The sequence below is a fragment of the Rhinoraja longicauda genome, chromosome 1 (assembly GCF_053455715.1).
Source record: "Rhinoraja longicauda isolate Sanriku21f chromosome 1, sRhiLon1.1, whole genome shotgun sequence".
In the NCBI taxonomy this organism is placed as follows: Eukaryota; Metazoa; Chordata; class Chondrichthyes; order Rajiformes; family Arhynchobatidae; genus Rhinoraja; species Rhinoraja longicauda.
Window position 1 is genome coordinate 53764856 of NC_135953.1, and position 12878 is coordinate 53777733.

The window sequence follows — 12878 nt, forward strand, 5'->3', positions numbered from 1 at the left end:
AGCCTTGCCCTTATCAATTTCCCTGGTAACCTCTTCAAAAAATTCAAGAAGATTAGTCAAACATGACCTTCCAGGCACAAATCCATGTTGACTGTTTCTAATCAGGCCTTGATTATCCAAATAATTATATATATTGTCCCTAAGTATCTTTTCCATTAATTTTCCCACCACAGACGTCAAACTAATAGGTCTATAATTGCTAGGTTTACTTTTAGAACCTTTTTTAAACAAAGGCACAACATGCGCAATGCGCCAATCTTCCGGCACCATCCCTGTTTCTAATGACGTTTGAAATATTTCCGTCATAGCCCCTGCTATTTCTGCACTAACTTCCCTCAATGTCCTAGGGAATATCCTATCAGGACCTGGAGACTTATCCACTTTTATATTCTTCAAAAGTGTCCGTACCTCCTCTTCTTTAATCCTCCTAATTTCCATCACTGCTCTACTTGTTTCGCTTACCTCACATAATTCAATATCCTTCTCCTCGGTAAATACCGAAGAAAAGAAATTGTTTAATATCTCCCCCATTTCTTCCGGCTCAGCACATAGCTGTCCACTCTGACTCTCTAATGGACCAATTTTATCCCTCACTCTCCTTTTGCTATTGACATATCTGTAGAACCCCTTGGGGTTTACTTTTACATTACTTGCCAAAGCAGCCTCATATCTTTTTTTCGCTTTTCTAATTTCCTTTTTAAGATTCCTTTTACATTCTTTATATTCCTCAAGAACCTCATTTACTCCCTGCCGCTTATATTTATTGTATATCTCCCTCTTTTTCCAAACCAAGTGTCCAATTTCCCTGGAAAACCACGGCTCTTTCAAATTATTATTCTTTCCTTTCCACCGAACAGGGACATAAAGACTCTGTACTCTCAAAATTTCACCTTTAAATATCCTCCATTTCTCTATTATATCCTTTTCATAAAACAAAAATTTCCATTTCACTCCTTTTAAATCCTTTCTCATCTCCTCAAAATTAGCCTTTCTCCAATCCAAAATCTCAACCCTTGGTCCAGATTTGACCTTCTCCATAATGATATTGAAACTAATGGCATTATGATCACTAGACCCAAAGTGCTTCTCAACACATACCTCCGTCACCTGACCCATCTCATTTCCTAACAGGAGGTCCAACACTGCCCCTTCTCTGGTAGGCACCTCTACGTATTGCTGCAAAAAACTATCCTGCACACATTTTACAAACTCCAAACCATCCAGCCCTTTAACAGAATGTGATTCCCAGTCTATATACGGAAAATTGAAATCACCCACAATCACCACTCTGTGCTTACTACTAATATCTGCTATCTCCTTACATATTTGCTCTTCCAATTCTCGTTCCCTATTTGGCGGTCTATAATACACCCCTATAAGTGTTGCTAAACCTTTCTCATTTCTGAGTTCCACCCAAACAGCCTCCTTAATCGAGCCTTCTAGTCTGTCCTGCCAAAGCACTGCTGTGATATCCTCCCTGACAAACAATGCAACACCCCCACCTCTTGCCCCTCCGATTCTATCACATCTGAAACAATGAAATCCTGGAATATTTAATTGCCAATCGCAACCCTCCTGCAACCATGTTTCACTGATCGCCACAACATCATACTTCCAGATGTCAATCCAGGCACTAAGCTCATCCACCTTTCTTACAAGGCTCCAAGCATTAAAATATACACATTTAAGGGACCCATCATTTCTTATTCTCAGTTTATTTCTTTTCCCTTCTTTCTCTCCTACATATTGGGTCTGAGTGTTTCTCTTTTCTGCCTCCTGCCTCACACACTGCCTATTAGCTATCTGTGTTTGAGTCCCTCCCCCCAACCGTACTAGTTTAAAGTCTCCGCAGTTATTTTAGCAAATCTCCCCGCCAGGATATTGGTTCCCCTCGGGTTCAGATGCAACCCGTCCTTTTTGTACAGGTCATACTTCCCCCAGAAGAGGTCCCAATGATCCAGAAACTTGAAACCCTGCTCCCTGCACCAGTTCCTCAGCCACGTATTTATCCTCCACCTCACTCCATTCCTATTCTCACTATCTCGTGGCACAGGCAGTAAGCCTGAGATTATTACTTTGGAAGTCCTTTTATTTAACTCTCTTCCTAGCCCCCTGAATTCTCCTTTCAGGACCTCTTCCCTTATCCTACCTATATTGTTGGTACCTATATGTACCACGACCTCTGGCTCCTGTCCCTCCCCTTTCAGGATATCCTGGACACGCTCAGACACATCCCGGACACCGGCACAAGGGAGGCAAACCACCATCCGGGTCTCCCGACTGCGTCCACAGAAACGCCTATCTGACCCCCTCACTATAGAGTCCCCTATTACTACTGCTCTCCTCTTCCTTTCCCTACCCTTCTGAGCAACAGGGCCGGACTCCTTGCCAGAGGCCCGGGCACCGTCATTGCCCCCAGGTAGGCTGTCCCCCCCAACAGTACTTAAACAGGAGTACTTATTTCCAAGGGGTACAGCCACCGGGGTACTCCCTAGTCCCTGCCTCTGTTCCTTGCCCCCCCTAACAGTGACCCACTTGTCTACCTCCCGTGGTCTAGGAGTGACCACCTCTCTGTAACTCCTATCTATAACCTCCTCACTCTCCCTGATCAGACGGAGGTCATCAATCTGCCGCTCCAGGTTCCTAATACGGTCCCTTAGGAGCCCCATCTCGTCACACCTGGCGCAGATGTGGATGACTGGAAGACTATCAGACTCCCAGATTCCCCACATCCGACACCCAGAACAAAAAACTGCCCTGGCAGTCATACTCTCCAAACAAAGCCCCGCGCTCGGTTACTAAACCTACCGCCCGGCCGCTACTCCAACCGCTCCAACCGCCCACCCAAAAGAACTGAGTGATCTCCTGGGAGAGGCGAAAAACCGGATAAAAAACCCAGGCCAATTTGGGAAAAAATCCGGGAAATTCCTCTCCGACCCCAAGCTAGGCGATCGAAACTAGTCCGGGAGATCACACAGGTCTTACTCCTTACTATCCCCACACAATCCCCACACACTACTTCCCAAGCAACACAGCTTGGTGCTGCTTGCTGCTGCTTGCTACTGCTGCTGCTTGCTGCTGCTACTGCTGCTTGCTGCTGCTGCTACTGCTGATTGCTGCTGCTACTGCTGATTGCTGCTGCTGCTGCTACTGCTCCACATACAAGCCTAGTCTTCTCAATCTTTCCTCATATGTCAATCCCGCCATCCCAGGGATCAATCTCGTGAACCTACGCTACACTGCCTCAATTACAAGGATGTCCTTCCTCGAATTAGGAGACCAAAACTGTACACAATACTCCAGATGTGGTCTTACCAGGGCCCTATACAACTGCAGAAGAACCTCTTTACTCCTATACTGAAATCTTCTCGTTATGAAGGCCAACATGCCATTAGCTTACTTCACTGCCTGCTGTACCTGCACGCCAACTTTCAGTGACTAGTGTACAAGGACACCCAAGTCTCGCTGCACTTCCCCCTTACCTAACCTAACACCATTGAGATAATAATCTGCCTCCTTGTTTTTGCTGCCAAAGTGGATAACCTCACATTTATCTATATTATACTGCATCTGCCACGCATCTGCCCACTCACTCAACCTGTCCAGGTCACCCTGTAACCACCTAACATCCTCTTCACAGTTCACACTGCCACCCAGCTTTGTGTCATCTGCAAACTTGCTAGTGTTGCTTCTAATTCCCTCATCCAAATCATTAATATATATGGTAAACAGTTGTGGCCCCAACACCGAGCCTTGCGACACTCCACTCGGCACTGTCTGCCATTCTAAGAAGGACCCATTTACTCCTACTAATTGCTTCCTGTCTGCCAACCAATTTTCTATCCATGTCAACACCCTACCCCCAATACCATGTGCTCTAATTTTGCTCACCAATCTCCCATGTGGGACCTTATCAAAGGCTTTCTGAAAGTCTAGATACACTACATCCACTGGCTCTCCTTCATCGATTTTACTTGTCACATCCTCAAAAAATTCTAGAAGATTAGTCAAGCATGATTTCCCTTTCATAAATCCATGCTGACTTGGACTTATCCTTTTACTGCTATCCAAATGCACCATTATTACCTCTTTAATAATTGACTCCAGCATCTTCCCCACCACCGATGTCAGGCTAACTGGTCTGTAAATCCCCGTTTTCTTTCTCGCTCCTTTCTTGAAAAGTGGGATAACATTAGCTATCCTCCAATCCACAAGAACTGATCCTGAATCTGTTGAACATTGGAAGATGATCACCAATGCGTCCACTATTTCTAGAGCCACCTCCCTGTCTGTGACATCCAGGATCCTGGCACCGGGGAGGCAGCACACCATCCTCGAATCCCGTCTGTTGCCGCAGAAACCCCTGCCGCTTAATAACAGCGATGAAGCAACTGTGTCTGAATCTGGAGATGTGCATTTTCAAACTTCTGTACCTCTTGCCTGATGGGAGAGGGGAGAAGAGGGAGTGACCAGGTGAGAGTGGTCCATGATTATGTTGGTGGCTTTGCCAAGGCAGTGTGAAGTTTAGATGAAGTCACAGGTTATGTCCACAACCCTACGCAGTTTCTTGCGGTCTTGCAGCTGTTCCCAACCTATGCTGTGATGCATCCTGATTAAATACTTTCTATGGAACATCAGTAGAAGTTGGGGAGGGCTGTTGGGTATATGCCAAACTTCTTAAGCCTTCTAAGGAAGTAGAGGCATTGGTGTGCTTTCTTGGCCAACGCTTTGATGTGGCTGGTCCAGGACAATTTGCTGGTAATATTTATTCAATGTCAGCAAGACAGACTTAAGAACTTGAAGCTTTTGACCATCTCTACTTTGGCGCCATCAATGTATGGGTGTGTGTACTGCTTCGCTTCCTGAAGTCAATCACAATCTCCTTTGTCTTGCTGACATTGAGGGAGAGGTGGTTGTTTTGGTACCAGGTAACGAGATTCTCATTCTCCCTCCTGTACTCCATCACATCATTGTTTGATATCCGACTCACTACGGTGGTGTCATCTCTGAACTTGTAAATTGAGTTGTATTGGTATTTGGCTGCAGAGTCATGAGTGTATAAGGAGTTTATTAGGGAGCTGAGAACACATCCTTGCGGGACACCAGTGTTGAGGATTATCCTGGAGGATAATTTATCACTGTCCTCATTGATTGTGGTCTGTTGGTCAGGAAGTCATGGATCAAGTTGCAGAGGGTTTGCTGACTCCAAGTTTCACGAGTTTGAAAATGTGCATGGTTGAAAAGCAGAGCTTTAGTCTATTAATAGGAGTCTGAAGCAGGTATCCTTCTTATCCAGGTGCTCCAGTGATGCATGTAAAACCAGGGAGATGGCATCAGCCTTGGACCTGTTGTGGTGGTAGGCAAACTGCACTGGGTCAAGGTTGCTTGGTAGGCTGGATTTATAGTGTGCCGCAACCAACCTCTTGACAGCCTCAGATGTCAAGGCCACTGAACGGTAGTCATTAAGGCATGGATCTTGCTTTTCCTTGGCACTGAGATAATAGTGGTCTTCTTGCAACAGATGGGTACCTCAGAACAGGTGTTAAGCTGAAAGGGTGCGGAGAAGATTTACGAAGGTGTTGCCAGGATTCAAGGACCTGAACTATAGAGAGGGGTTGAGCAGGGTAGGACTTTATTCCTTGGAGCGCAGGATGATGAAGGGTTAATTGTATAGAGGTGCACAAAATCATAAGAGGAATAGATCAGGTAGATGCACAAAATCTCTTGCCCAGAGCAGGGGAATCTCGAACCAGAGGACATGGGTTTAAGGTGAGTGGGGGAAAGATTTAACAGGAACCTGAGGGGTAACCTTTTCATGCAAAGGGTAGTAGGTGTTTGGAACAAGCTGCTAGAAGGGGTACTTGAGGCAGGTACTAATGCAACATTTAAAAACACTTAGTGTGGTACATGGATAGGATAGGTTTAGAGGGATATGGGCCAAATGCAGGCAGATGGGACATGTTGGCCGGTGTGGGCAAGTTGGGCCAAAGGGCCCGTCTCCACGCTATAGGACTTTATTACTCTAACAGAGAAGGGGAGATTAAAGATGTCTGGGAACACTTATGCTAGTTGGTCCGCGCAGTTCTTAAGGATGCGGCCAGGAACTCCGTCTGGGCCAGTTGTTTTCCGTTGTTCATTCTGAGGAAGGCTGATCTCACTTCTGCAACAGTGACCCTGGGAAAAGGCACATTCTATTCAGTGGGACAGATGTTATTGCCCAATTTGGTCTTCTGCTCAGAGCAAGCATAGAATGCATTGTTAATCAGGGAGAGTGCTGCATATCTGTAGTTAAGATCCACTCTGTCTCCAGGTTTATAATCCCTTTTTAATAAGGATTTAGGGTACATTTAAAGTAATATCAGTAATATCAAACTCAAGATGGCATCAAGATGGCCTCCTCCTGCATCTATTGTCTATCATGTGTAATATCTCAATAAATGGGGATTAATTTTCTCTTAATGTTCTTTTGCATTTCATTTGCAAAACTGCATGTTATGACAGAGTAAATCAGGTTTTCTGCCATGGACCATTATACTGTAAATACAGTAGAAGTGATCAAGATTTTGCGTTTATCATGAAAACACTTGTTTGTCTTGTTCTTTTTCGAGTTCCCTAAAGCGAAAATTCCAATGATGTTGTACCAGCAGTACAGAGTGTAATTTTATGCTGTATATCAGTAGTTAAGATCCAATCTGACTCCAGATTTATAATGCAACGGTCTAATGAGTGTGTATGCATGTTAGATGTCAGATGATTTCACCAGTGAATTAGTGAAAGCTCTTTTCCAACAGCCCTTTGTGATTATAAAATTCGAGGTGCTGAATTTCAGTGCTGCAACATAATTAAAAACAACCAGTTAAGCCATTTAATGTGCACTGAGCAGAAAGTTAACTTGTATCTCTGACATTTTAATACTGCTTATTAGATTTAAAACTTTGAGAACTACTGGTTACAAAGAAATTCAAACAAATCAGGAGATATACACAACAGCTAATGAAACATGAGTTGATAGGAGAGCAGTAAAGTACAAGAGCGGAAGTATTGCAGAAAACACTGGTGGGAGGTTTAGAACAAGAAGCATTCAATGAGTTTAGAGGCCCACGAATAGAATGTGGGTTATAGTAGGTCAGACACTGGAAGTCAAGTCTGGGCCATGAATGTAAACTATTCCATCTGTGTCTATGTCTAAACATTCTCTCAAAGGAGATGACTTTTTTCTTCAAAAGCAAAGAAAACAAACTGTGGTTTGGGGCCATGTGTTATTGCACTGCAAAATTAACTGTTAACAGATATTGATAAGCATGTGTAGCATAGTAGGGTTTGTTAAGAATCTATAATTCTGGATGATGAAACCAGGAAGCTGTGAGGATTGTGGCTGTTAAACAAATTAACGTGTCTGCTAACAACCATAGCAGAAGCCGAGAGATATCCGAGGGGATAGTCATGACATTCCAAGTGCAGCATGTAGTCACGCACATTTATTTTAATGTGATTGCAATTGACAAAAAAAAATCTAAATATCCATAAACATTTTTATTCATTAATTATGATTACCTAAAATAATGATCGGTTAATGATTATCAGAATTCTTATACATGTACACAGGGATACCTTCTACTGCTGTGAGATTGCCAATTATCTGTGCCCTGGACTATACTGTTTCTTCCAGGTGGGTCTAGGATAGAGTCTTCTAATGCGAGTCTGTCTCCTAATATGTCAACAGTTCTATAAGCAGAGCAGAACGTGCTCCAACACAAGTAGCGAGCTCTAGTGACTCTCCATTCTGTTTTGAATGCTGGCAAGGCTCCTCACCACAGTCCCCAGCTTATCTGTCAATTTAAATTTGAAGGTATTTGACCATCATTAACATTTAGAATCAGCCAAGACCAAACAAAAATTAAAAAATCAATTAAAAATTTGTATCAAAAAGATAATGTGGTAAAAACGCATGTGCCATAAAAACTAATTTTAGCATATAAACTAACTTAATTAAATCAAATAGAAAACCTTGTTTTTCTCCTGGCAACTGACGCATCTAATTGATTTCAGTGGACTCAAGGAGCAATTCCCTAATTAGTGGAAGGCTGCACTGTCATGTGCTATGTGATTGCCAAGTCAAGAGTATATCAGCTAGCAATTCTGCTGCGATTCTTGGCAGCAAATTAGCTCTTATATAGAAATAAAAAACAAGCAATCTGAAAATAATTGCTAATTATGCATCATTTCAGTTAAGAGTTTTGTAAAATCTATTATCACCAGAATTAGTGATGAGGCTTCTTAAAGATAAACAAAGACTGGAAAGTGAATGTCTGTGTACTCCATGAATATCATTAACTTAGTTGGGCATTAAATTCACTACAGTTTATGCCAGGCTGACCAATGAGTTGAAGTTCCACTTAACAATTTTATTTGGATACTGCGAAGTTGCTTTAAATTTCCTGACTTTACATTACAGAGATTATGAAGAAGCAGAGTAGTTTATCTGACTTATTTTTACATGCTTTAATTTCTGTGAATATTCCACACAACAGAGTGCGGCACGGTGGCGCATCGGTAGAGTTGCTGCTTTACAGCGAATGCAGCGCCGGAGACCCGGGTTCGATCCCGACTACGGGTGCTGTCTGTACGGAGTTTGTACGTTCTCCCCGTGACCTGCGTGGGTTTTCTCCGAGATCTTTGGTTTCCTCCCACACTCCAAAGACGTACATGTTTGTAGGTCAATTGGCTTGGTAAATGTAAAAATTGTCCCTAGTGGGTGTAGGATGGTATTAATGTGCGGGGATCGCTGGTCGGCGTGGACCTGGTGGGCCGAAGGGCCTGTTTCCGCACTGTATCTCTAAACTAAACTAAACTAAACTAAACTAAATTCCTTGTGTTTATCTACAAACTCTGCAGTTGTCAGCATTTTTTTGGAAGGGGGAGTAATTTGTGGTTTATTATTCTCTACGTAACCATATAAAATGAACAGGAAATGTTATCCAGGTTCTGGCACCTAACCTATTCAAGAAGTGGAAAATTACTTCCTATCAGCACAGATATTCAGTGTCAAATGTTCACTATTCTTATATCCATGCTCTCCACATGATTCCTCAGAATTTATATCCCTCTACAAAATGTTAAAAAAATCATATTTGAAATGTTGTTCCTTTCACATAATAATTATTATATGCCATTTATTAATTTGATTACATTCAATTATTTTTCAAATGAATAAATGAATGTGCATTTGTTCCCAATAGGGGGGCATTATGGGGGTGGGGAGAGGGGGGTTGGGGGGAGTAGGGTTGGGGGGACATGGACCGTTGTGATTTGCTGTTGAAGACCACTGGAACAAGTATGTCTTCAATTAAATTAGGTATGTGCAGTTTTTTAAATGAAACTCTTTCTTCATAACTTAGTCATACATTTTATGACCATTGTTCTTTTATTCAATACCAAGAGAATTGGGATGTGTATGGAAAAAGCAAGATAGAAAAAACAAAACAAAACAAATTTTTCTTTGTTGTAAAAAGTATTTCTGTTCTATAATAGTAGAAAATATACTTGTGATAGGCCTGACATTGTACATGTAGTCCAAGAACTACAGACTGTTGGAAATAATAGTCGTTTTTCACATGTAAATGTAGCGCAACGCGAACACGCATTTGGCGTGCATACTTTTTTTGCTGAAAAGTTGTATTACGCGCCACATTATGAATTTTGATGTAAAATTTTGAATTTTGGACATCAAAATTCTGAATTTGTAAAATCAAATGTTGGGAGGTCTGCCTTTATCAATCCTTAAAGTTCTAAGTCCTGGAATCGACCTCAATGCTCTATATTAATAGCCCAATTACAATTATGTCTTTTTGAAGGTAAGTACCCAAGTTTCCAAATACATTTTTGTATTTGCATGTACATTACCCATTCTCCATTTATGCCTAGTATAAAGCATTTCATCTTAATAAATGCACTGATGTGCAGCTCGATATTTAGTTAGTAAGCTAGCTTTCCTGATAATGGTTTCAAATTGACTGGTAGCTTTATGCAGCTAATAATATCATCCTGATTTTATTATTTTCCTTGCGAAAGTTTTTTTTTAATTTTCTAATGCTTATTAATTTATTTATATATAAAAATATGTCAGTTGAACTATATTTAGATGGTATAATTTTATGAAGATCATAAGATATAGGATCAGAATTAGGCCATTTGGCCCATCAAGTCTACTCTACCATTCAATCATGGCTCTCTCTCTCTCCTAACCTCATTCTCCTGCCTTCTCCCCATAACCTCTGACACCCGTACTAATCAAGAATCTATCTATCTATCTCTGCCTTAAATATATCCCCTGATTTTGCCTCCACAGCCTTCTGTGGCAAAGAATTCCACAAATTCACCACCCTCTGGCTAAAGAAATTCCTCCTCATCTCCTTCCTAAAAGAACATCCTTTAATTCTGAGGCTATGACCTCTAGTCCTAGACTCTCCCACTAGTGGAAACATCCTCTCCACATCCACTCTATCCATGCCTTTCACCATTCTGTACGTTTCAATGAAGTCCCCCTCATTCATCTAAACTCCAGAGAGTATAGGCTCAGTGCTGCTAAATGCTCATCATATGTTAACCTTCTCATTCCTGGGATCATTCTTTTAAACCTCCTCTGGAGCCTCTCCAGAGCCAGCACATCCTTCCTCAGGTATGGTGCCCAATATTGCACACACTATTCTAAATGCGGTCTGACCAGCACCTTATAGAGCCTCAGCATTACATCCCTGTTTTTATATACAAGCCCTTTCGAAATAAATGCGAGCATTGTGTTTGCTTTCTTTACTATCGATTCGACTTGCAGATTAACTTTTTGGGAATCCTGCACCAGCACTCTCGTCCCTTTGGATCTCCGATTTCTGGATTCTCTCCCCATTTGGAAAATAATCAACGCCTTTATTCCTACCACCAAAATGCATGACTCCACACTTTGCTACATTATATTCCATTTGCCACTTCTCTGCCCACTCTCCCAACCTATCCAAGTCCTTCTGCAGAGTCCCTATGTGATGTTCCCTTGTGATGAGAATTTGCTTCAGAATCTAAGATGTGTCTCTTTACAGTTAAGCCGTGACTCGGTAGACAATAGACAACATTTGTACGTAGAGAATGATGTGATTGTTGGTAGCTGTCATTTTCTGAAGCATGATATGTTGTTAGATTGCAGTGATGCACATGTTTCAGCAGTGCAACAGAAGGAAAGAAAAGAATCAGATAATTTAATGCATGGCGAATATCACTTTAAAACATTTGGAAGGAGTGTTTCTTCATCTATTAATATGTGAAGAACATTGGAATGATTTTTTACAAGCAGTAGAGAGTGTTGAGCCTTCCACCAAGTTTATGCTCTTAAGAGAAGCTTAATCATTACATTAATCCTTGATATAATCAACAATTTATTAATAGACCATAATTTGAGGACCACAATAAATTTATATGGCTATTCCCTTCCATGGGCAGAATGGAAATTGGAGAACCAGGAATGGTGCGGCTAGCTTTAGGGTCTTTAGGGATTTTTATTTTTTTATTTTTTCATCTCATCAGCAACAAATGTTAGTTAGGCTTGTGTCTATAATATTGAACTGAACAGAAGCTTGTGCATTCAGTATGTACTCCAGCACTGTAGAGTTCAGCCCTCTCAAATCAAGATGGTATTGCTGGTTTGCTGTGATGCAAGAGTTTCTGGCAACAATAGGAAAAAGTAATCAGACAATTACATTCCTGGTGAATCTCTCTTCAGAAATCAGAGAAGTATTGGTTCATCTATTACTAACCTGGAATCTGTATTCGTGAATTCATCTAAATATCTTTAGAGTTTATTTGGAGTGGCATTAATGTGCTTACAATAGTCCTCCCCTTGCTCCCTGCCTGGAAGATAATATTATTGAAGAAGGGGAATTTTATTTTGTTTTTATTTTGGAATTGTTTCCAAAGTCTTTTGAGGAAGATAAATTTAGAAATGCATTACTTTCTAATTGGTAGATTACATGAATTAACTCTTTGGTGTAGAAATAAAAGATGACTGCATCTTAAATTATATTTAATTGGTATTACATTTGCCCCATGTCAATGTTTAATTACTTCTTCTGATGATTTTTTTCCAACAATATATAATGTCTATCAAAATAATTATGGGTGATTAGAGTTATCTTTATATTTAAATATGCTGTATATTATTCATCATTCAGGATAATTGTAAGTGCTTACATCATGGTTGATTTCCTTCAATCTAGGATGTCCCATGTTCTTCAGTTTGAAGAGCAAACAAGAAAAGTAAAAGATGCAAACATGCAAGATGAAGACACGTTTGAAATAAATGATCCTCGGAATCCAGTGAATAAAAGAAGAAGGGAGGAAAGTAAGAAGATCATGAAAGAGAAAAAAGAGAGAAGATGAGCCCTCGCAATCTAAAATTAGAAACTACATACATATAATAAATTGTTACCAAGTCATTCAATGTCTGCTAATATTTAAGCAGCTTGATGCAGTCCACAATGGTACGAATTTGCATGATGTCTCTGATTGAAATAAAACATTTTCTAATCATTTTTCTTCATAAAGCTAAAAATAAATAAATTTTATTAGCAGTTTTTTCTGTTCTGTATTTTCTTTAATAATACCAGTGTTTGAATCTCCTATTCACAACATGGTGTAAGTAGCAGGTGGAATATTCTTTCGAAAGGTTAATTTTTCTTTCCCTACCCCTCATGTGTCATCAGAACAAAACATACTTAGATTACTAAATACTTGAAAAATTATATAGAAAGGGCACAAGTGTGTAACATTATAGAAAGGGCGTTCATTCATAGTCTGCTATTCCAATGGTTCTGCAGTCTTTCCACAGGAGTAGC

At 40.8% G+C, this 12878-nt stretch overlaps 1 protein-coding gene across 1 annotated transcript in view; it reads left to right on the plus strand.

Annotated features, from left to right (window-relative positions):
* cwc27 (CWC27 spliceosome associated cyclophilin) overlaps window positions 1-12617 on the plus strand; it is a 74735-nt gene extending 62118 nt beyond the window's left edge. The window contains exon 5 of the mRNA XM_078416941.1: window positions 12261-12617. Within this exon, the coding sequence (XP_078273067.1) occupies window positions 12261-12423 (163 nt within the window). The 3' untranslated portion in view covers window positions 12424-12617. The remainder of the gene's footprint in view (window positions 1-12260) is intronic.
* Window positions 12618-12878: the final 261 nt, after the last annotated feature.